The 26,305-nt window shown below is 37.2% G+C and overlaps 1 protein-coding gene and 1 long non-coding RNA gene across 2 annotated transcripts; one reads left to right on the top strand and one right to left on the bottom strand.

The window, feature by feature from the left end:
- The first annotated feature begins 7,195 nt into the window (after positions 1-7,195).
- LOC145976860 (uncharacterized) lies at positions 7,196-16,196 on the top strand. Its single transcript, XR_014440330.1, has 2 exons — positions 7,196-7,302; positions 15,687-16,196. It is a non-coding gene; the product is annotated as an uncharacterized LOC145976860 (long non-coding RNA).
- Positions 12,745-16,034, bottom strand: LOC145976855 (uncharacterized). The gene is made up of 5 exons (XM_083108307.1): positions 15,825-16,034; positions 15,033-15,391; positions 14,664-14,745; positions 13,954-14,332; positions 12,745-13,099 (listed from the first exon to the last, which is right to left on the bottom strand). Exons 1-5 carry the CDS (start codon positions 15,936-15,938, stop codon positions 12,831-12,833), a joined length of 1,203 nt encoding a protein of 400 aa, XP_082964433.1. The 5' UTR covers positions 15,939-16,034; the 3' UTR covers positions 12,745-12,830.
- Positions 16,197-26,305: the final 10,109 nt, after the last annotated feature.

Raw genomic sequence — 26,305 nt, 5'->3', positions numbered from 1 at the left:
CGAGTATATATTTACATGAGTCAATGTGAGAAAATACATATTGACATATCGCTGTTATCGGTATTATCAGCTGTCGCATGAAACGTTTCTGTCTTATAAATGGGCGATGGAACTGAGATGATTAGAGAAATAAACGGGATCTCTCTCTCGTGGCTGCTACTTTTAATACAGGCGATCTGCCGGCGTGGACAGATTTGATGCATCGGTGGATAAGTAGCCGCGAGTTCTCACCCCATTTATCAAGGAACTGGCCCACCTGTCGTCATCTCGCTGCCTCCATTAAACCGGCGGTCGACAGACCGTGCATCTCGATGCATCTGCTTGGTGCGCAGCACGTGCATTAGAGATACTCGCGAATTGTACCGCGATAAAATACGAGCGAGCGATTTAACGGATGATCTCAGCTCGCACCGTGTCTGATAAGATTCGCAATATTTTTCATCCGACTACGCCACTTGTCGGAAGAATTTATAACTTCGCATACATTGCTCATAATTACTGCGATCGTAATAACTGCATATTTCGAAGAAAGTTCTTTCAGAGCAGGGATGAGATGCGATATCCATGTTGATAGGAAGATAGAATATTTATTTAAGCTTTGAGGAAAAGATTTTCTAATTTTTTACTTAAATTTTTAAAACAAATTAGAACATTTTAAAAATAATTTTAATTATTATTTCCGAGTTTCTTATTTCTTTTCTGTTACTTATGAGAAAATATCAAGAGTTGATCGTTTCAAATATTAAATTTCGAAAAGTAATAACATAGTGACCTTTATAAAATAAGAGAATATTATGTATATAAAACTTTTATTTTTCATTTTCATTAAGAAATATAAAAAGAAAATAGAATATGTTATAGACATAAAAAATATCTTGATGAACTTAAATATTAAAGATAAATTTTTAATAAAACAATTTATCTAGAAATCATTTTAAATAAAATTTATATAAAACTGTGATATTAAAATTTTACTAAATACTGTGAAAAAATCGTCTATTTATAAGTATTGTACTAAAAATACTTAACACGGATCTTTTAAAAATAAATTTTGAAAAAGAAAAATATATCTTATCTGTTCATAAAATTTTTCGAGAATAAAATAAATATCTGAAAAAATATTCTCCCAAATTTCGAATTTGTTCTTCAGACTTACTATCGCTATGTTATTGACTCATCCACTCGTGAAATCTTCGAAGAAATAAAAATTTGATAGAAATTCTCTCAATCTTGCTAAAAATTTCTCTGAGAGTTCCTTGATTTTTGCAGACAATAAAAATCTCTTTATCATTTCCTAAAGTTTTCCTAGATATTCAGAAAAAATAAAAGAAAAAATTTACAAAAATTCTTTAATTAAAAAAAATATTTATATATAATTTAAAAAAGCTGATATGAAAATATAATAAAATATTATATAATAAAAAATATAATAAAATTATAATGAAAGAAATATATTTAAAGTACAATAACACAAAATCACAGCGCCGATTACACGATGAGTAACACGATTTCAACAAAGAAAATAATTCATTTGCTGGCGTCACAAATTATCAGCATATCATCCTTATAGCGTGACGATCAGTGCGATGTAACGAGGCGTCCTGACGGGGCCTCGCCTTCCGGGACATCCGGATCTCGAGCCCGAAAAACCAAACTCGTTCGTAGGATACGATGAAGAGACGAGAACGAGAGAAAAGGAAGAGGAGATTGCGGGGGGGGGTAGGAGGGGGGGGGGGCGAGAGAGTGCGCTCGGCGGCTGCGTAAATTATCTCGGCGGTGTGTATTTACCCGGAGATTTACAGGCGGGCAACGCGCGTTTGATTTACACGCCCGTGCGCCCCGTAGCCGCGCTGAAACGGCTAAAAGGGTTCTCGAAGTGAAATATGCAACAGGATGCGCCAGGACCATTCGAACGCATCCAGCAGGCGTCGTCCGTTCGTGAGCGTTGTACGTACGCGCCTGCACGCTTGTCAATGATGGCCCTTCCTCCTCCTCCCTCTCGTTATGTGATATAACGAGTCCATCCCGTCGAGATTTGGACGTGTATTTCTCTAGAAAGTGCTGAAGATGCGTCGAGGCAGAAGCATTGAAAGAGAAAATAACAATCCAGTAACAAGTACTTTCCCTCAATTTTCTCTGGATCTCTCTTGAAAGATTTAATATTCAAATAATGATTGAAATATTGAATAAATTTAGATATTTAAATATATTTAAATATGCTGAAAGGAAGCCGGCCGCATCATTTCCTGATCCGCAATCAATCCGCGTTCAATGAGCGTTCTCGCCGAAAGGCTGTTTCTCTCTTGCTCTGCGAAAGGAAGAGTCGGCTCACAATCAGTAGACGCAACTCGCGCGAGAAGACCGGTGAACGACGACCGTTCATACATCGGCCGGGCTATGAATCGTCGGAGCGTGAGATCGTAAAGCCGTCCTTATCAACGTCTGCATCTTAATGCAGGATACGTTTTACGTGCAACGTTCAGCGGTATGTTACGTGCGTGTGCTTCCACACGGCGGCGTTTTGCGGGATAAGGGAGGGAGGATCTCTCGCGAGAGAGGAAGAGGAATCTCGGAATGAGGAAGGGGGACCGGGTATACAGAGTATGCAGAGCTAGGCAGACCGGGGCACAGGTGCCCCACGCCTCAAACATCTTTATGCTCCCCTTTCCGCCTCCCACCCCTCTTAACCCTTTAACCAGCGCGCTCTTTCATACGATAAAATATATTTCCACGGTGTATATACGCGATATCAGCGTCACACATGTTTAATACGTTATACGTGTATATGTAACGCTCTTTTCGTTTTGATTTTTCGTCAAAAAAAATCTGGCCAAATCGCAGGAACATCGTAGAAGCGATAATTAAAAGTAGCCGGAAATAATCGATGTGTCTATTCTTATTTGCATTGTATTAAGATATAAAATAATACATTGTATATGCCATTAATTTGATAGGGGATGATTATTGGAACGATTAAAACTTTAGCATTTTAAATGATAAAGTTATATTTAATTAAAATTCAGCAAAAATTTATATTTTTTTTAAACTTCTATAATTTATTTCTTAATTTGCATAGTTCAACTACATTATATAGTGATAATGTTATACACAACATTCTCTACATAGAGATGTCCAATGTTATATTAATATAATATAAACTTCTCATTGTTTTTTCCTAGAGGCACACTTTATTTACGATCCAATTACAACATGTAAATAATCATCATCCAATTACATCATGTAAATAATAAACATCCATTTTAATTTCTATTATGTTAGCGAATGCGTTCTGTTTTCCGATTTAATACGAAATAGTATAACGCGATAAGCGTTTCCGATGCAAGCGCTTCCGTTTCAGTAAATCGTAAGAACGTATTATAACACTGTGCTGTATATAAAAATATACGGAAATAATTACTAGAAACATTTACCGGTTTGTGTTAGATCGCAGACGTAGACAAACATCCCTCTATAAGCATCAGCGCCGTGGCGCTAATGGCTCCGTATAATTATTCCGTAACACAAGGACGCGACGTTCGCTAAACAGCCAGTTGGCAACCTCGTAATTATCTTCGCTGATTTCTGTCGAGATCCGATCATTGCCTCGAGGCGCGCGTGCGACTATATAATAGATTCCTATCCTCTTCGCACAAAAACGGGTTATCGATAGGAGAACTTCCTTTTTCCGCACTACACATCAGTCACGATCGGCAATCACGTCGGCAGCACTTGCTAATAATTTTAATATTCACCTAAAATCTATTTATCTAATTTAATTAATTTTAATTAATTTTATAATCATTTTAAATTATAATTATTTATAATATTTAACTTTTATAATGAAAAACAATTAGCTAGATATTTGTTAGAGTCAGAAAGATTTTTCGCGTTTGTTCCGATCTTTGGCGCTTCGCTAATTTATCTTTTTAAAATAACAATTCGCAATCGACGATGCCGATACCGCCTGTCAAGATTCCTGAAACAATTCCCATCATATGCCGTCCCGTCGGTCTCTGGGGGATCCCAAAAAAGCGCGTTCGTCATCGTCGCATATTCCGACGATAGCGCATTCAAATAAAGGCGAGGCCGGTGCGCTCTCCGAAAAAGAGACAGAGAAAGAGAGAAAGCTGGTGACAAGACCCTGACGCTACCCGCCTTTTGATGTCGCCGCCGTTGTCGGCGATCTGATTAGCATCCTCCTTCTTCCGCCGCGCGCTTCACCTCGCTCCACTTCACCTTTCGTCACCGTGGAACACCGTCGTGGATATCAGAGGAGAGAAAGAGAGAAAAGAGGGAATGCAGAGGAGAGTCTCCGCAATGTCACTCTGGACCGCGTCTTGACTGAGCCGCGTCTCTTCCTCCGTTCGTCCGTCTAGCTCATCTCTAACCCTCTCCTTCAGTGGCAGAGGACGAACGGGAAACGTGTGGGACGTGAGGGGAAAGCGCACCGCTCTCTGAGTTATTCCTACTCCTGTGCTTGTGACTCTCTCTTCCTCTCTATCCCTCTCTTTCGAGCCGCGGCGACATCATTTAAATGTCTTTCTGCGATGCGCGTCCGCGGGTTTTTAGTCCCTCATCTCCGAGAAGCCAACGGCCCTCGACGACCGGCTAGGGATACGGGAGTAGCTTAGAGATTGAGCTGGTATGAAACGGACAAGACTAGTTCTCTTCGAGATTCCCCGGTCTCGCGGACTACATTCGCAGAGACGCGAGTTAAAGTGACATATATCGGCAGTTTATGCGCGTACGTAACAACAGTTATCCACTATTAAATATGTATGACATTTAAAAGACATTTTAATCTTCTAGACATTATGTTTAAGTGTCGTTTTTTGGTCTGAGAAGACTCGGCCTTGTTACGATAATACCGGCTGCTAAACAGCAATGACATTGCATTCCGCGTGCCCCGGAATCGACAGCCGAGGGAGACGACAGGGTGACGTTTAATCGCGTCTTCGGTAATTGTCATTTCTGGCCAGCCTAACATACCTGTCTACCGCGCCCCTCCGGACACAGTCCTCGTTCTCGTCATAATAATATGCGATCGCGACGGAGCGGTGTCCTCTGTGCACTGCGATCCGGAGTTCCAGGCCGATAAATGGAGAGAGGAGGGAGGAGGGGGTCGGGAGAGGATCCGGTCGCCTAATAAAACGATCGTCGATTATCGTGCAATTATGCCGTCTCATTAATCCACCGGCAATTATGCTCCCTCTACTCTCTTCTCTCTACGTCTCTCTCTTTCTTTTTCTCTCTCTTCCTTCTCTGTACCCTTCGGCCATTTCGATCGGCCGCATGTTCGCTCCCAAAGTTCTTGGGACCTATCGCTCATCCTGCTTCTTCCTTCCGCGGTCGAGAAACCTTCGCGGGCGCAGGAGCAGGACCTTATCCGCTAGTTCCCTAACTTATGAATGTCGACGTGCACATGCAGCAATGCTGGGACCAAGCATCGATGTCGTTTCTCTCGTCGGAAGCGACAATTACATCTTGGAATCAAAGGACTGCTGCCCGGCTGCTCCTTTCTTTCTTCCGATGCGTTGAGACCGAAAAAAATCGATGTAGAATAGAGATATGATCGAGATAAATTTTTCGGAGTGCACGGCGAGGAAGGTTCTTACTGATATTACGAACAATTCACACGAGGAACATCCGACTTTTTGCCTGATCGTGTATTTATAAAACTTTCGTCTAATATCGTATCTTAAAAAATGAATCTTAAGTATTTTTAAAATTGCAGATTGATTAATTTTAAATAGAAGATGAAAGACGATCTTGATTATAGTTAATTATAATTAATTAATTCTACTTCCACAATTTTAATTGAGTTTACAATAATTATTTAGTTTAATATTGCTTCCCCCTCATTATTCTCAAATCAGACACAACATTTGTGTTCATCTCTAATTGTGATTCTGACAATTATACCGTGGGAGAAATCGACGGGATTCTCTCGTATGGAGAGAAACGACGAAACGAGCGGAAAATAGAAGAATAAGGATCAGGAGTCTCTTCGTGGCGGTCTTCGATGATTGAAAAAAATATCCGGCAGGTTGACGATGACGCTTCAGCCCTTCTTCAGCCGCGCCGGCGCGGCGGCAGTAGCGGAATAACGTCGATCGGCGGCGCTTTTACCACGGGATGTAGATTTGTTTGCATTTAAAAATCAAATCAACCGCGCACCCTCCCCTTCCCACCTCCCGCTACCCTTGCTCTTTTCTCGGTACGAATGTAGCGGACGTAGAATCGGTATGCGCGGCTCTACCGACAAGAGTAGACTCTCTTCGTCTCTCTCCCTGCCAGATAATCCTTCTCTCCTTCTTTCCCTCTCTGCTCTCCCCCTCCCCGAGCTCTCAGTTGGGGACAATGCACGCCAGTTTTTGCGTCGTTTGCTTCCACGGAGACGGACGATGAATCTGCCGGCAGCTTCTCCTCGTTTTCCTCCACGTTCGCCCGTCTCAGTCCGTCTTCTTCTCCTTCTTCTTCATCCGCTCCCTTCTTCGTCCGCGTGGCCGCGGTCCTCTTCCTCTCCTTCTTTCCGCGCGACATCTTCCTTGCCCTGCGCCTCGCGGCTTCTCTTTTTCCTGCCTCGAACCCGGGAGAGGACTCCTCTCGGTTCGGACTCAACCCCTCGCATACAATGAAACCGAAAATCTCCGCGGCACTCAGAGAATGCGGCGCATGATTACCTACATCGAAACGAAGAACCGACCGGCAAGAAGAAGAAGCGCCGCGCTCCTTCTTTCTCTCTCTTTCTCTCTCTCTGTTGTTCTTCCTCCGTCTTCTCCGGCTCGCCCTAAAACACCGGGGCACCTCGCGAAACGAGCGATCGCAGCGAGAATCAAACGATCGGACATCGTTACGAGACGATTTGTTTCCGCGCAAAGCAAATGCTATAAAATCTGTTCTTTTCTTCCTGTCGCGATCAAACTTGTTGCAAAACGCTACGTTTAATATACTAGACGTAAAGTCCGATATAGAATTGTCTGGCGATAGTTTGCAGGCTTGAATTATCTCGTATTGACCTTAGAAGTAAGATCTACTTTAGACAGAGATATATTTACGCCGATACTGGCATAGAAAGCCGCTTGACCGGACTGGAACAGAGCCAGACGAGATGAATCGACGAAAACCTACTGTCATTCATGTCAACGGTAGATGTTGGGTGCGGCGATCGAGCATGCGACATCTCCGCCTTCTCGTGACCATGAACCGTTAAAATCGTAGGAAATCAATCGGATTAATGTGAATTGCACGGGATCGTAAATTGATCGAAGTGACGTGTCGTGGATTAGAAAATTCTATCACGTAAGAATTAGCTCGTAATTTTCTCTCTAATTTTAGTTTATTACTACGAATCTAATTACATCTTTAAACATATTTCTATTAATTAAAAATATATATTATTATCTGCTTCTTATATGTACAAAATTAAATTAATTGGTCGCATTACTTTATTCATTACTCACAATACTTCTGTCGATGTCGTTAATTCATTTATATACTTTCAATACGGTAGATTCAATTTCTTTGCGCTACAAGAAATGCTGCTTTGATTAAATATTTTTTTTTGTTTTTTTTAACAAGATGATGAAGTTTCTCAGCAAAGTTTCTCGATGGAGAAGGTTGTATACAGTAGTGCAATTATGCACTCAGGAGACTCTTACTCTGTAGAAAAAGATGACGGATGCATCAACGTACGTTTGCGCAGACAGAAAATATAAATTTTAAATTTCACCGCGCTACGCTGATATTTTTATCGGAATTTCGTTGACTTAATTTCATGTCCAATTAGATTGTATCGGATGATATTTATGTACAAAAATCTCATCCATTTGTTTTTAATTTTCTACCTCTTTAAATATGCATTCGAAAATCTGACGGCGCGGGGCAATTCATATCTTATTAAAATTTAAAATATTATTTTGCACTCAATTATCTCTATAAAAATATACAAATACACTTACGCATGTAAATATTAAACATAAAATTAAATTTTAATAATTTCTGATTTTTCTGTTTATATGCGTTCAAGAGAATTTTTTCTTTTTAAAACAAACATAATTGATATGAGATTCATAAAACAATTTTATATTTCTCGTAATCAATAATCTAGAAAAAAGAGGAGTATACATCATTTTATATGCGTAAAAAAACATTATCATTTTATGCGTGCGAAGCGATTACATTTTGTCGGTACTTGAATTATAAATATCGTGTTGGCCGAGAGAGATGAAAGTCAAAGAAATACGTCGGTCATGCTATCCGCGTTGTTTCTCTCCGTGTATTGTGAATTAAATGCACATTAACCCTAGAATTGCGCGGCCTGCGATTGTAATCACGGTAGAGTCGCGTTAATTAAAGGTGCGCGGTCGTGCGCTAAACAATTCCCATGTATATTTAAGCAAATAACTATCGCATCTCATTTACATTATAATTTATACCGTCGATCTCTCACCATCCGTTTTTTCTCTCTCTCTCTCTCTCATTCTCTTTCTAGCTTTTTTTTTATGGTATATCCGCCCGTATTATTTGTAAATTATTGGTAATGCGATCGATCGGAATGAAAACCGGAAACGAGCATGAAGAGGATTTCATAGGATTATAGAAATAATTTAATCATCATGTAATCAAGATTGAAAAACAATTTTTCGCTACAATTCAAATGCTCGGCAAACTGTCTCGAGTCTCTGGCGATCGAGTTTCGTCTTTACGGGTCATCGATTAACGAGGCAAGGCGATGAAAGAGTTCGATGAAATAATGATGGGACCAGGTCGATAAATAGTACGCCTCTCTGCCCATCTCTTTCTTTTAGGGGCGGATGATTCGGACGATTGGGATAGGGGGAGAGGGGGAGAGGAAGCCTTCGGGCCTGCGCTAATGCCAGCCGAGAGAAGACAGCTATCAAAAGCCCGTATTTAAATATTATCAATGAAATTACAGTGCTCACTGCTCCCACAGCCTGCTCGGTCATTACCGACTGGCAATTCGGGCTCTTTAATCGCCGTTGTCAATACTAATCGACATCGTCGTTATTTAATATGCTTCGTCCCATTTTTCTTTTACGGATCTTCGCGGAGCCATCCGCTGCGTTTTTGATTCTTTCCTTCATTTTTTCAACAGCCTTTGGGAACGTTCCAACTTATCCAACTTATTCGAAGGTGAAACGTATAGATTGAAAATTATATAATCTGCATTCATGTTATAAATAAGTTATTATAACATGGAGATTATATCCAACAGAGGTATACGTAACGTACGTATCTCAGACAGAATAAATGAGCGAGTTTTATTTCTCTTCGTTACGTTATTTTGGCTTGCAATCTATAATGCCGATCTATATTACTACTATTTAATAAATTTACATAAATAAGCATTTCCCGTCGTACTTTATATCAGCTAGCTGGAAAAACGGTCGTATTACGTAACAGAAATGATAACATAGCTGATGGTTGTTTCTCGAGTTTTCCAATCCATCATCGTCCGTTGGACGCGCGTTCGCAATTAGTAAGCAGTATGGCAAAAATTTTAATATCGGCGTTGCTATCTGCATTAAGTGCCATTAGCATACTGGCGAACGGAGCAGCGATAGAAGGGAGAGGGAATAATAATTAAAACCGCTATGATTGTTATCTAAATAATTAGGACTTGGCGTGACTCTCTGCGTGCCGCTGTGTGTAACGCAGACTGTCAGATGGTAGATTTCACGAAGCGCGGGCATAATTAGACAAGAGATATGAACATGAAATCCGCGTATTTAAATTACTGTTGCGAGGAAACCATATGTTCAAGTCGCGTATAGGCAGGACGAGTCTCGGTCATATAGGAAACGAACTCTTACGCAATCTGTTGAAAGTATAACTATAACTGTCTGCCTTAGAATTATATCTTTTCATTTAGGGTTAGAAATTGAATCATCAGCAGTTTACTCTTGATGAACACAATATAATAGACTTAAGAGATATACATTGTTGTTGGATATTCGAAGAATTAAAGTTGTATGAGATACTAAAAATAGTCTTGATATCGCCTTGTTTTATCTTGAAATTTTATCGAGACTTTTAATTAGTTATCAAGACAATATTAAGACTAAGATTGCTAAGATTATTGGTTTTTAAACAAAGCTGAATTCGAAGAATTAAAATTGCATGAGATACTAAACGTAGTCTTGATATTGTCTTATTTTGTCTCGAAATTCGAGACAAGATCTTTAATTAAATACGATTTTTAATTAACTATGAAGACAAGATTAAGATTGTTAAGATTATTGGTTTTTAAATAAAGCTGAAATGTATATATATACTTATTTAGAAATACACCTATTTCTTTATTTAAAAATCAATAATCTTAACAATCTTAATCTTGTCTTGATAATTAATTAAAAATCTTATTTAATTAAAGATTTTGTCTCGAATTTCGAGACAAAATAAAACAATATCAAGACTATTTTTAGTATCTCATGCAACTTTAATTTTTCGAATATCCATCAACTGTCTACATCTCTTGAATCTATTACGTCGTATTCATACAATATACATATAATTCAGGAAAATATATAATTAAAGAAAGAGACATATATATATACAAAACTTTTATATATACAACCTATGTAATATAACATCAAATTAAAAGAGACATTTCTAATAAAACGATTCTTCGTAGGGTTGCACAAGATTCAAATTAAGACTATATTCATAAAAATATTGTATCGAAAATTCTCTAAAACTTAAGTCTTATCTCAAATGAATTTTCATTGCATAGGTTGTATATATATACAATATATATAAACCTCTCTTTAATTATATATTCTCTTAAATTATACGTGTATTATATAAAAGTGCAAGAGAAGCAGAAGATGAATCATATGTGAAAAGGAAAGCAAATTATTAAAATATTTACTTTTTATCAAAGTTGTCGATAAGTCAGACGAAATTATGACGGTCTACTTAGTACGCTTTCGAGTGGATTGCATAATTGATTTATAAATATTTCATAAACCCCAGCTGTATATAATCGCTATTACAAAAAATCGTTAAACGAAACTTCTCCCGTGCCCGAGAGAAGTTTTATTACGACTGGCATATTTGATTGCAACTTGTTCCATTATATAACACGTAGGTGCAAGCATAATTGTGTATTTTAAACTGATTCATAGATACAGGTATCTTACACACGTATATACGGTAACTTAATATATAATTGAATTTCGTAAGATAATAAAATATATAAATTATTTTAGAGTAGAGCGTTTATATATTCTTCAATAACTTTTTATATTTTTTATATATTTTTTAATCGTTTATCTATTCAAAAATTCTCTATCATTTAATATACAAAATGTAAATTGTAAAAATATTTTTTTCTCTTCTTTTTATTTCCTGCTAGGCCTAAATAGAAAAACGAGGTCAAAAGGCGGGTACGTGTCGGCACTGTCAAAGAGTTTAGCCGCAAGGCACGCGAATCAGAGATGCGATCTGATAAGAAACGGAGCATCTCAGATTGCCGCGTACCAGCCCCTGCTGTGTCCACGCACCTTAAAGCACCATTCTCACGTGCGGCGACATAAGCGAGGCCCACGTGCTCAGGATTCTCTCTCGCTAAAGACGTTATATTAGTATCGTTACATTAGTATTTTCGTGGATAGTTGCATGTTTTATGTTCTCGCAAATTTTTTACTCTTTTAATACTTATAATACTTCCTCTGGTTCTTCTTCTAATACATTCTAAGTTTGAGAGATTGCAATTGATAGCAACCAAGAAAAAAATATTGCTTTCTTACAAACAATAATAAAGTTCCATTTTTATAATTATTGCCAAAGGCATCTATGTGCGAAGCCAGTAGAAACGAAGTGAGAGTCGTCGCGTGATTATTATTTTATTTCTTTCACATGGTTGCAAGTTTTTACGAAATCAAGGAAGAAATAATTAATTTTTTAGATGTTGTCGTAGTAGGAAGACTACGTGAGCTATCTGTATTGCGAAATCTGATTTCTCTCCACGACAGGAATGTAAATTACGTAAACAATTGTATATACGGCTAAGTATAACGTACGCTATGCCGATACAACGAAACGTGTATGAGTGTGTACATAGCTTGGAAAGTAAATAATTACTTTCAAAGGACTGTTACGTCTTGGAAGTTGCATTAATTTCGCAGCGCCGTTCGATGATCCCGGTGGGATCACGTTCGAGCAATATCGAATAAAGACTGTGATTATATACAATACGTTGATGACGCGAACCTAAGAGCCGAGACCTATCCTGCGCGCGAGTTGGCAGGCAGCTCGAACCAATCCGTATCGGAGTCGGTCCAGTCCGGTCTGGGATTAATCGGTGTTTTGTTCTGCGGCGAAGTGCTTATTAAGGCCATGCCTTATTAAGCTTCACGGGCATGCAAACGCGAACGGTATCCGTGAGGATAGATTTGATCACGAATGAAATGATGGCCGGCCATTGTATCAAGTCAGGTCTTATTATAAGCAATCGCGACCGGCAATAATTAAATTAATCGCGCCGACGATATCTACGTTTCGAAATTAGCGCACCACGCGATTCGCGATTGTAAAAATGTTATCGAGCGATTTTTGCAAGATATAATTTAATACGTTCTTTCTCAATATATTTTTCTCGATTTAAAGGGGAAGACGAAATTTACAAACAAATTTTTACAATAATCCTTGCAGACACTCTTCTTTATTCTTTATCTTCTCTATCATCATTATGTATCATTATATGTTTAATAATGCACGTTTGGTAATTTTAATTTACTTTAATCGTTTAATCAGACTTTTTAATAACTTTGGCTAAAAAAATAAGATTTATATGATCTTCAGTTTCAACGAGTTGCAGAATAATGTCGTGTATCCTTATGCGCCTTCAACTGATATCTCTCACAGTATTGACGACCGCAAATATCACACTTGTACGGTTTCTCGCCGGTATGCGTATAAATATGATTCGCCAACTTTGTCTTCACGCTGAAGCGCAGCTTGCAGAAGTCGCACTCGAATTGCTTTATACCGGTATGTCGATACCTGTGCACCTTGAGACCCCAGGACCTCCTGTAGCTCTTGCCGCAATCTTCGCATTTATAGGGTCTGATACCTGCAAATTGAGTTAGATTTATGCGATGTTGCTTATAATCTTTTCTCTTTTACATTTTGCAGTTTATCAGAAATCTAAAGACCATTCATGTAAAACGCAAAATATTTCAAACCTTAATAATGTAAAAATTTGTTTAAAAGATTAAAATCAATTTTGAAAATGACAAGTACATATTTTGGTCGCGAATCGTACATTGGGTTTCTTTCTTAATCGTCTTTAAAATATCGATATTGTAGGAAAAAAGGAATATATTCCTATGTAACAGTTACATATGGATATATACAAATCATTCACTAACCAATAATTATCTCGGTATGCAAAGCATAAATCACAGACATGCGATATTAATAACCGTAATATTTTTAAAGAATCGTGGAAGGACAGATTTTTCAAGCAACAGGTCGAAGATTCGCGGCCGGAGAGGCGAAGTTGGCTCTTCCATACATTCACCTCGGTTAGACAGAGGTTAATTAAAAGTCCGGAATACATTTCCGCCGTGGAACGCCCGAGGTCGTGCACAGAGATGAGCAGGTGTATTTAAGCGTGTTGAAGAATGCGTTTATGCATAATCATTTGTACGCGTTGCGAACCGAGCGCTACCGATTATCTCGGTACGTTCTTTTGTCCGGGATGATCGTTTCACAGACTAAACGCTTCGCTGGATTTATATGAGAAGTTGATGGTCCTCGGCGATGTCTCGAGGCGCGCGAAGAAAGAGAGAAAGAAAAGAGAAAAAGGTAACAGAGATACATATAAATAGCGGATCTCTGATCGTCAAAGAACAACAGAAGAACGTTCAGCTTCCTCATACCGGGTGAGAGAAGTTGTGAGAATATTCACAAGAGCTCACACACCATAATGCGCCAATATATGATGCTTGAGCGCGCCTTTCAGGTGGAACCGATGCTTGCAGATGTCGCACTCGAATCTTCTCACGCCCGTGTGCGTCAGCTTATGCGTCTTCAGCACCGACGATCTCTTGAACCTTGCCGGACAGAGATCGCACGCGAACGGCGAGTCCGCTGTGTGGACGATCATGTGAGTCCGGAGACTGCTGGACCTTGGAAAACCCTTGCCGCAAGTCGTACACTTGTGGAGCCTCGCGTTAGCGTGCATCAGTTTGTGATCGCGTAGCGATCGGTGGTGCAGCAATTTTTTCTTGCAAATAGAACACTCGAACGTTCTTTCTCGTGCGTGCGCTTCGACGTAGTGTTTCTTCAAAGCACGTTTTTTCTGCGACAAAATCACGTATATAAAATTATTGTAAAATTACCTGGATAAATAAATAGATTTTAAGCGACATGAAAAGCACTAGGATGAAAGATTAAGAGATATTTGAAGGCATTTAATTTTTCGCGTATCTTTTAAAACATCATTAGGACCTCGATTTTTCTTATCGATTAGATTAGTGGATAGATTGATTGTAATTTTGCAACAGATATTTCACTGAGTATTCATTAAAATAAATACGGAGTAAGTACGGCAGTTTGTGCAGCAAAGAGTTCGAAGATCTGATATCAGGACGATTATTATGTACGAATATGATTATATTAGCATTAACTACCTGAAATTGGAGCTCACATTGTCTGCACGCGAAAGGCTTCGGAATAAAATGCATATGCAGGTGATTCTTTAAGGTTGACGATCTTGATGGAAAAGGTAATTGCATTATTAGTAATAAACACTCTGTGTAGCAATGAAGGCCGTTTCAGGCCAGTGAAGATACAGCAATATCGGACTATGTGTTTTAAACATCCATTATGATGTTCTGTGTTTTGAATAAGTAATATGTGGCAAATTTATACACATAAAAAAGATATCATTTTAATTAGATTTTATTCGTTTTTTTACTTTAGATAAATAAAATTCTCTTCTCTAATCATAACATGATAAGCTAAAGTAAAATTTTCTATCATTTGGTTATCGTTCATACCGTGAGAATTGTTTTTTGCAAAATCCGCACTGGAGAAATTTTTCATGGCTGTGTCCAATCATGTGAATCCCGAATTCGATCTCGTTCGGAAATTCAATCCTGCAGACGTTGCACATTAAAAGCCTTCCTCTTGTCAATGCCACGATGTATTCCTTTAAGTCAGTGTACTCGTCCATTTGTCTCCGAAAAAGCGAAACGCTTGCATTTCTTTGACAGTCCGATTTTGGGATCTGTTCGGAATTTTCATGGCGCGATACATTTTCCGATGGACGCGACGTCCTGACATGCGGCTCGATATCCAGCTCATCGTTGGCCGAAAAATTCTCAATCTCATCCAGAATCTCGGTCTTTATTTTAATCTTGAAAAAAGAAGAGAAAGATGAATGATTGAATTATCGCATAATAACAATTTTGTATCGAATAATAATAATAATAAAAGAATAATCTCTTATATTTTCTGTTCACTAACATATAGAGCAAAAAATATTTTTATATCTATCTTATTAAGTTCAAGGTTTCTTCGCGTATTTAATTTATTATTACAGCAATAAATGTAGTTTTTTAATGTTTATTAAATTAAGATATTCAAGATTATTTAATTATCGTCAGATTATCTAAATTTATTATCTAAATTGAATCGTATTTATATTTCAGATGCTCACGAATGGTGATTATACGTAACGTTAGATAAGATGCTAAATGGAAGTATAAGAAGATGTATGATCCAAAGATAAGAATGGACCAGTAAAGTATCATAGCACTTATAACCTAAATATACGAGGAAAGGCATACTTCATGGCATGTTTTGCAAGGCTTGTTACTACCGACGATCTCCAGATCCTTCGTGTCGGGAACGGCTTGGTATTGCTGAGAACGATTGTTGATAGCGAAATTCTTACCCTCCATAATTCTCGTGAAGTATATGCATCCTATCTTGCTGGGAAGATTGTAAAATGTCGAAGAAAACACGGTAAAAAGACACAAAACTAACGAGAAACAATCGAGAAACGATATCCGTTTGAAGCATAGATGTAAGATAAGAAAACAATTAAATTAAATATTAATTATATTAATATTATAATGCTTTTCATTATTATTATACATTATAAAATTTTTTATTATATACTAATTATTAAATTAAATTAAATTCTTTATATATCTATAGTTCGAAGATTAGATTTTAATATCCTTCTACAGCAATTTAAAATAATATATTTCACAAGTACATCTCCATTTTGTGAGAGAGATTATGAGAATTCTCTATAATTCCAGATATTATAATAATAAAAATAATTTATTTTTTTCAATTAATGAATAATATCTGATAAATGTGAATTTAAAAGTCTATTATACATATCTATCTTTTTATTATGGATATTTCACTGATAATTTTATCTATCATTTTATTCTTTATTCTAAAGTAATGTTATTGAACTCAGTCTTAATGATTGCGGCGCACACAAATGCGCCGAAATGTTCGCAAGGTTATTTAAGAAATGGCGAGACGGGAGGAAGTGTACCTCGGCGGCAAGTTTATCACTTTATACTAATTGGCCAGTTTCGGCATTAATTTATGCGAATTATTAGTCCAATTACAAGCGCAAGAATCCAATTATGAAATCTCTCTCAGTGCGCCATAAATTATTTCTATTTTTTTTATTATTTCTATTTCTTGTTTCCAGGTGTAACTATGTTAACTATGTCCTCGCACGCTGATTAATTGCAAAAGTTGTTAAAGAGAATCTGGCGTTTCATTGCCGCGTGAATAATGAGTGTAATTGCGGCGAAGGGTATTGCAAGTATCAAAGTAAATATGTATAAGCTCCGAATGAGATAATTATGAGGGTTGCATCGTTGCTTTTGACTTAATGTCCTCGAATAATCGGAAAAGATGCAAAGATACATCTTCGTATATCGCGTATACCATATTAAACATCGCGGGATCATCGACAATTTGCGCGCAGCCGTATATAAGTGATTATTTTAATATTCGCAGAATGACACGCCAACCTGGCTAATTAAGGTAGAAAAGAAATCCAGCGGGGAGAGATAAGTAAGCGGAAGAAGTAAGTATATAGAATATTAAAATTCGTCACGGAACCGCAGTGGAATATTCTTAATTGTGATCTTGTACTGATATAAATATACGAAGCATCGACCATTCCGAGCTTTATTCAGCGTAATTAGCGGCCTATTGCCGGCTGCGCTCTGTCCGTTTGCATAAAATAGTGTAATTGAATGAAATTAGACGAAACGAGTTACGCATAGTATTCCGTTTACACGGAAAAAAAAGGAAGTATCGCACTACGAATAATTCTTGCGAGCATAGGAAGTGGCTTATTTATGATCCCTCCGCCCACTCTTTCCCTGCTTACACGCGTGCTTTTTATCTACCGCGACTAAACAATTAGATTTACAATGAGAAGTTCCAATGGAATATTTTTAAACTTAAAATACACACAGTTGCAATCATTTTAAATTAATCGCGACTGTACGTATAATCGCTAACGTGTATCAGTTGGCAAAATGGTAATTATTATATATTTTTATTCGCAAATGAGAATTAATTTAAAAAATATTCTTGCATTTTTTCCGTTGTAATAAAGAAGAATAAAATGGCAAGCACGAGAAAGCAATAGTGCATTTATAGAATTATCGAGAAAAACTCGCGACTAGTGATATCGAGTGAGATGATTGAATAATCAAGAATCTTATATTCTTCGTTTATCGAACGTATGATAAATGAGATAAAGCCTTAGATAACCATTAGCCTAGACTTAGATAATCATTAGGTAAATCCCGCGACTTATATCGAGTGTCAAGAATGAAAGTGTATTTATTCGTAGCTGCTCTGAATTTCGCTCGCGGTTATTTTTTCTCTTGATTTCACCGTCATTTTTATTGACGTGAATAAAAGATTCAGTAAATTCTCTATTGGAACAGACAGACTCGGATTCGTGTATGCCATCGATGCTTGCAGAAGGGCTCAGTATTATTAAACTTGATCATGAGAAATATATCCTATGATGAACTAAACAATTGTCCCCGTAAATTTGTCGCATGACATCTTTTAGAACTATCATTGTCCTGGAAGTATTGCAAGCAACTATAAATGCTAAACATCTATAATTAAAATTTGAACATCAAAGTATTAATGATATACTTATATGTATCGACATATTTCTTGGAAGTGTTCTATTGTTTAGCATTTGAAAATGTTGAGGAAAGGACTCTAAAAAATTTTAATAAGTTTAATTTATATGAGAATTGAGTTTTCTTTCCTATAAATATACTTTTGTATTTCAAATAGAATAAACGGAAATCTTCTCTCTGATTTTAACATTTAAAAGAGCTTTCAACAAAACTATAAATTAAATATGTAATTTCCAAAGAGAGTGATCTGACTGTACTCATCATCAACTTAAATATACAAGCATCAAAGTAAATATATATTAGATTAACAATTGAGATAAAAAATAAGAAAAAAATATTGATTTTTATTCTGTGATATTCTTTACAGTATAAGCCGTTATCTTTTTGCCGATGAATAACTTCCATCATATCGTACGAACAATTTCATCGTGAACATTCTCTTTGTCGCGCATTACAAATCGCATTCATTATTAAAGCGGCCTGCTTTTCCGCTATTTTCCCACGGCGATTTCTTGCCGTTTAGCTCCTCGACTTCGACTTTGCATCTCTTCATGTGTCTTGCCTGATGACAACGACGTCGCGCACGCGTCGCAAAAAGCACCTTCAAGATGCATCTTCTGAGAATGGTCCCCGTCTATCGTGCAAATAAATCCGCGACGAGAAGCATGATGCGCGCTCGCTCGCGGGTTGATGCAGTATTTCATGGAACTGCGGCGAGGCAACTGCATTTGCCACGACATCGACAGTGAGAAAGAGAAAGAGAGAGATGGACAGAGCGCACGAGCGGGCGCGTGTGGGAAACTCGTCGGATGCATTATGTATTTATCGCTTTACTTAGTTGGGAATTATTTTGCCATCGTAATGACTTTTAGGTATAGCGTACGCTATCTTAGGAATGCCATATCCCTGATTTATCACCCGGATCTCGTTTTTCTCGCGGGTCATTTTGTCGCTAACGCCGATACCTGTCCAGCATCCGCGAGCGTCATCGACAACCGGAGCCCGACTTCGCCGAGTCCATTGACCTTCTTGGGCACGACAGTGCCGAATTGCAGTCACCGGATTACGCAAGTTGAAAGAACTGTTGCCGACCTGATAAATCGTCTTAATTCCTCGAAATTCGTGCCACCATTGAACGCTTTTTTTTCCAACGAAGTGCAATCAGTGTCGCTTAAAACTTGAAAATGAGATTTCGCAGCAAAATCATTACTTGAGAAACATCGATGCAGATCACTGAACGAAGTCATTTGATTTCCGATATACAGAATATTGTAGAAACAATTCAATGTGCATTGTATTTTAGAAATAAGTGTTGCTATTGTCTCGGTGATTATTTATCGATAAATAATTCGGGATTACAAGCGGCAGAAGATTTAAAGATTTTGATGAATTAGACTATAATTTCTAGACTATAAAGTCTCTGCGTTGATTTTTGAATTGATTGAGCGATGAATTATAATAAGCAATATTGTTCATATGTAGAATCAGAGTTTAATCTCCATCTCGCGATCGATGCACGGGACGTTTATGTGCAGGATTATATCTGCACGTGCTGTGTTCGCACAGATTGCCGTGCGGATAATGTCGGCAAATTGAATATGTAAAACGTATCTAGCATTAATGAACTAATTACAACGAAGATATATCCATGGGCGGCGTCTTCAGCGAGACGCCGACATTAACGCGGATATCGTCGAGCTCGACAGACTAAAGAAATCTTTCTTTTTTCATGCAATTGTTTCGCTAATTGCCTTTGGCGGTATGCTTACATGCATGAGAAAATGTAATAAATATTTGTGATTAATTATAATGATACAGAAGGTATGCTAGTATTTCAGGAGGGAGAGAGATATGAAAGAGAGAGAGAGAGAAAGAAAAGAAGAGCGCTTTTATAGGTTCTTCTAATTGAACGCATGTATCGTTTTTTGCCTTTAACAAATCATTTTACGACCGACGGTACCTTGTGAATTAACGCCTGAACTGTGAAAAGTGTTTTACACGTACGTTTAACACGATTGATTGTTGAGAATAGTACATATTAGTTTCTTAAAACTTTTATATCTATCCATATAAGTTTCTGCCATAATTGAAACTCCTTGCATAATTAGACGACCGCAGCCGTTAAAAAATGCTGAAGTTGAGCATGTAATTAGTTATAAGAGCATATAAGAGTTATAAGAGAATGTAATTAGTTGTAATCATAATTGGAAACATACGCGTTTAACTAGCGTTGAGTTTTCAAAGTTTACATTTCATTATTTATTTAAATATGTGCGAGGATAAAATAAACACGATAACCATAGAAGAATATTAAGAACGTATGTAATGTATATTAAATATCATAAAAATGCAGAGATAATTCACTTTGTATTATCTTATCTGCGATATTATTTCTCAGGCGCATTTATATGACGACTGATGATAGCATATGAAAAAGAAGTAGAAAAAAAGGAAACGCTATCGTATTTCTTATCCGATTACACTAGAATTGAATAAACAACACCAGAGGTATAAATTAAGCTTAAGAGCAAATTCCAATACATCTATATCATACGCAAATACACATGGATAAAACCTGGCACTTCTTAATATTTTTATTTCTCATGAGTTTATTGAATGACCACACTATCACGGCATTATCGATAAACCTAGATAATTTTATCGCGTCGCAATAATCCCATCTTAACTTATGCACGTAGCCGCAATATATTATTCGTTTATTATCATGTAAGGATGTTATGTTTTTCAATAAAATAAATTGTGAATATTTAATGTTAACAAAAAGAAAAATGTGACCATATATTTTAATCTGATTGGATTATGCATTCCATGTGCCAATTGGAGGACTTTCAAAGTTCTAATATAATTTAATCTTTATTTATATATTATAAATTAAAGAAAAATATTAGATGTAATAAATCAATTATAAAAACTACAATGTCTTCTAACTATAAATATAAATGATAAATTCATCCAATATTATTAATATGTGCAAGAATTAATGGATTATTGAAGCACAGAGTGCAGAATTAATACATAAATTACAGCCTTTAAAAAATTTTATATTGTATAAAAATTTATATTATTAAATTTATATTAAAAATTAGATCTTTTTAAATCTTAAATGTTTAAAAAAAAAGAGACTTGTTCGTAAAAAGGGTTAAAAATATCCGCTGAAATGCAGAACCGCTAGGGTTGAAAAGAGTATTATGTCTTCCAGGAAGGATGATGATTTTCTCGAACGTTTATAGGCAGATATGCGTGAAAAAGGAAGATCCGGATGAGGAATTTCCCTGACGTCGTCGATAAATCAACTCGCGCGCGATTCGCGACCATTCAACGACACAATGAGAAAACTGTTCCACGCCACGACAGGGTATGTCATTACTGCGTTACTTAGAAAGCCCCTTCGCGGCCACGCGCGCTGCATACAAATGAGATCAGGTCCGTCGGGGACGCGCGGCCAGCTATTACAAAACCTATAGAAAAAGCGACCTACCCGGCACGTCACGTATGCAAGGATACGCGAAGGAACTGAATCGAGCATTAACATGCACGTTGAATATTGATCGATTGATCGATCCGTGGAAAACGCGAGTTTCTTTCGCGCCTGGAATCCGTCTGCATTTTCATCATCCCGGATGTTCTTGAGGAAGACGGATCGTTATTATAAAACTGTAATTATTAGCTGACTTCCATTCTCATAACTTCTATGATATGATCCGGTTTTGCTTGAAGAAATTTAAAGCATGAATCATCTCTAAGCATGAATCTCTCTACGAAAATTCTAAATATTTTCTACATACGATAGCCTGGGAAAGAGTTTTACAAAATTTCAAAATTTTATCGACTTCAATTAATTTAATTTATATAGAAATTGGTCCTCCCCTTTTTATAGTACATTAAAAAACAAACACTTTTAGAAATTTAAAAAAAAGTTTTCGACAAAGCCATAAATTAAATAATATCATTTAATTATAAATTAATAAATTAATAAAATTAAAACTGGAAGTTAAATAATATATAATTAAAATTACATTAATAATATATAAAAGTAAATGTTAGATTGAAAATTAGAATCAAAAATAAAAGAAAAATTGCGACTCGAGAGTTCTCAACGCGCTGCGTCAGCCACTAACAGATATGGTTTGTGTAAGAATCGTATTCGAGGCTAGAGAATCATCCTTCCCCGTATTCTTTTTCCGAACGGTAGGTCTCGGTACGCGTCGAGAAATCCCATCGAGGTGGCGACGTCGCTTCGACCGACACCTATCTCATAAATAATCTCGACATCGAAATTCGTTTGACGGACCCATCGATCGGCGATGAGTTTTTCTCCCATCCCCGCGTCCGGCAATTGCGACGTGTCGATGTTGTACGCGCCAGCATCCTGTCCGACAGGTTATAGACGCCCTTTAACATCCGGCAAATACGCCGGTTTCTTCGAGCGAGCAGAGAACCGAGCCGCCGATCTCGTCTATAATGTCGACATGTCTTGCAGCCCTTACCCGATCGGCGGGGTTGAAGATCCGCCGAGAGGAGGAAGGATTCGCGTCTCGGTCTGAGAACGAGTTAAACGGGCCATCATACTGTTTTACGCCAAACGCGTATAACATCCGGACCTATCTACCGAAATCCTTCGACCACCCACTGATCGAAGAATAAAACGAAACTGTAAAATATAAATCCTCGTATACTGGAACAACGATCGCTTGGTGGATGCACGAGGAGTGCCGTGAAATTATTACTGAGATTCCATAATCCGATTCAAGTCGAATCAATATCGATGATTTTTTAGCTATGAATATCTGATAACAAGAATGATTAATATTTTAAAGCTTAAAAAATAAATAATGAGGAAAGAATTTTATCTCCAGTTCTTAAAGAAATGTACATAGTAACCAACTTATAATTAATGTCGACGATTGAGGACTGTATGAAGAGACACCGCCCAATTAAAGAAGATAAAAGAAACGCTGATAGTTCCGGCACACCATGTATGAGTATATGTAAGGGTGAGTTGTGGAGGGATATCAAATCCCGTTGGAAGTTCACCGACGGAAGAAGCCCGCTCTGTCGCTGGCACCGACGCATTTCTGGATCGGTAAACTTTTCAACGGCACCCCAGCGAACTTTGGGATGTATACAACGTAAATTGCTTCTGGAACGTAATAATATCGCTTGAAGAAGAATGAAAAATATTATTTAGAGATAATTGAGATAAAACGCAATTTATTTTTCACTGAGTCACTCTAGAAGGACATAATCCCGATTATTGGCATCGATATTAATTCTACAATTGTTACAATAATTATGACAAAAATAACACTCATTTCTCACTGTTCTTATAATTATTAACAATTATTATAATTGTAACATTATGCGTTATCGTTATTGATAATTTATTTTAATGTATTTTAAAGCGATTTTTCAATCATTGCAATAATATTATGAAATATTTCTGTTGCCGAGAAACACAAAAATTATAAACCAGTAAGTTTTGAAAAATGTTTAGATTAGAAGAAGTGTTTGTTTAATACTTGAGAGAGAGAGAGAGAGAGAGAGAGAGAGAGAGAGAGAGAGAGGGGCGGCTTTATTAAGATTAATTTTATTATCCAACGAATGCAATCAATCTAATCATTCTAAATAAAAAAAATTATCGATAAGTATATTCAGTTTTATGCATTTTTATAACCGATTAATGTCAAACAAAAGTTATCTCATTATGGATAAGATACTTGTCAAAAAATATTACAGTCGTGTTGCAATATTAATTATTATTGTGATAAGTATATCAGAAAATATATCATATATATATCAGAAAGCGAATATCATATATATTAGCACAAGAAATATTTAAAACTTTTAATTTTAGAAGTCTTTCTGAATGATTTTCTTACTCATATAGTTTACAAACCGAAACTTTCATTTATATTTATAGCCAAGTCTACGTTTTAGACAGAAGAAAAATTTGCAATTTCTTTTTGCATTCTATCATAGGGAAAGAGATCATGTAATTTTATGATGCGTTCGCATTAATTTGGATGCGGATACCGCCCGTCGAATCATGTGCATATATAAAAAAATGGAGCAGATACATTCTTTGAAATCGTTCTCTCATGTATCATCTTACATATTTATGGTGGTTCTAATGAGCGCCAGCATCTAAATGCGTACGAAGGAATCCGCGATCGAGTGAGCTATCCGACAACGTGAAGCCGATCCGCATTCTCACCGTATTACGCATCGTGGCGAAGCTGAAGAAAAAAAGTGCTACGAAACGAGCCGTAAATCCATCTATCATAACTGCATCTACTAGCGTGAAATTAAAGGAATATGAATACTAGATATATGCGACCGCGTATCATCGATGACATCTATGTTCAAATATTTCCTCATGGAGAGGGGAATGTTTTATCCATGCTTTTTATCATCTTAATATATTTATCACCTTATATATATACATAACTAAAGAATTAAATATTCCGAATTGAAATTTTCCTTCTATTCTCAACCTCAATTTTCTCACGTTTATGTATTTTAAAGGATTTCGCTAGATTTATTATTTAGATTAATTTACTATTTAGATTTAATTAATTTATGTAGAAATTAAATATATATTTAAATTGAGTATGTTTAATTTATTATTTAGACTTAATTAATTTATGTAGAAATTGGATATATTTTAAAGTTTAAAAGAAGAGGTTTGAAAAAAAAAACTATAACTCAAAAACTTCAAGAGAGGATCTTTTGATTGTTTAAAATATCAAAGTAGATATTGGATTGAAAATTGTGATTGAAAGTAATAGAAAAATTTCGAGTCGAGTAAGGAGAAAGCTCGCTTGAGATAAGGTAATTAACAATAGAATAAAAAAAAGAGAAATATTTTTCGAAATCTAGTTTTCCTTATTTGGTCACTTGGAATTGCTTCATATTCATTGAATCGGCAATTACCGGCATATGAATTTTGCGCCGCGAGATATCAGATTTCTACGAATAGAAATTGCAAATTTTCTGCTTTTCCGTACCGATTGCCTTCACGCGTGCGTAATTTTTATTTCCCGCGGGCATAATGTAAATCTTCAACTCGCTCATCTCTCTCTCTCTCTCTCTCTTTTTCTCTTTCCTTATCTCCCTCTCTTGCGTTTGTTCCTCTTTTGCACGCTTTCTATTACTTTCTATCGCGCTGAAAGATTCTCCGCGCGCGTTCGCGGGTAGATAACGGCGTTAAATAATTTCCACGCGGGGACGGAAAGTACTTTAAGCCAGCGCTATCTGCGGGTCGCGCCAACAAAAGGACAAGAGAAATCGTTCGACAAGAAACCGATGAAGGGTTTATCTTAATCCACGGTTCACCGAGCAGACGAGCTCCTCGCCCAATACCTGCCGGACCACCCCTTTCATCGTTTATGCCCGTCCTCTCGCACGTAACCGATCACACTTCGCTTGTTTTACTACATATTTTTTGCTGGCCGGACCACTTATAATCGGGGCCGCGTTTGTAACGAGACGGATAGGGAATCGCCTTTTCTATAAAAAGTTCCCAATCTCAATGTTTTTGTCTAAATCTCAATCGTTTCTTTCTTCCGCTTATTTTCTATCGCGTTTTCGATTTATCGATCATTATTTTACTTCAGCATTTTTTCTCAAACTCGAACGCGTTCCTTGATACAATTTAACATACCAAGAAACGTCTCGGGCAATTAAAACCATTGCATTGCAATCGCGATAGGCTCCAGTAACGGCAGTAACTCTCGAGAGGCTACAAAAAAGAAAAAAACCGGCTTAAATGTTCTGTGACGTTCAGACCACTTCCGGAAACCATCCGATTCTGAATTCTAAATAAAAACACTTAACGAAGTTATTGGCCGCCTTCAGTCGGTCGTCGGGATATCATTGAAAAACACGAAGAACGACGAGGTGAACAAACCGATCAGCTGATCCCGCGCGCGGTTGGTTGACGTTTTCCCAGAACGTTACCATTTCACACTCGCGGGTGGCGGAGACGATGCGACAAAAATCCGGATTGCGAAGGAAAGTCCGACGAATCGATTCTCGAAAGGATGTCACCGCTAGTGTTGCCGAGGCTATGGATGAACGCGAACACTTGTAACACCGTG

The sequence above is a fragment of the Camponotus vicinus genome, unplaced genomic scaffold (genome assembly GCF_025532165.1).
Source record: "Camponotus vicinus isolate PSW18456_S1 unplaced genomic scaffold, iyCamVici1.0 SCAF_9, whole genome shotgun sequence".
Lineage (NCBI taxonomy): Eukaryota > Metazoa > Arthropoda > Insecta > Hymenoptera > Formicidae > Camponotus > Camponotus vicinus.
This window is presented reverse-complemented; position numbering and strand designations above follow the sequence as displayed.

Coding starts and splice junctions, on each gene's coding strand:
- LOC145976855 (XM_083108307.1), bottom strand. CDS start 15,938: ATGGAGGGTAAGAATTTCGCTATCAACAATCGTTCTCAGCAATACCAA. Junction 15,392..15,824: donor CTTGCAAAACATGCCATGAA/GTATGCCTTTCC, acceptor TCTTTTTTCAAG/ATTAAAATAAAGACCGAGAT. Junction 14,333..14,663: donor AATGTGAGCTCCAATTTCAG/GTAGTTAATGCT, acceptor ATTTTGTCGCAG/AAAAAACGTGCTTTGAAGAA.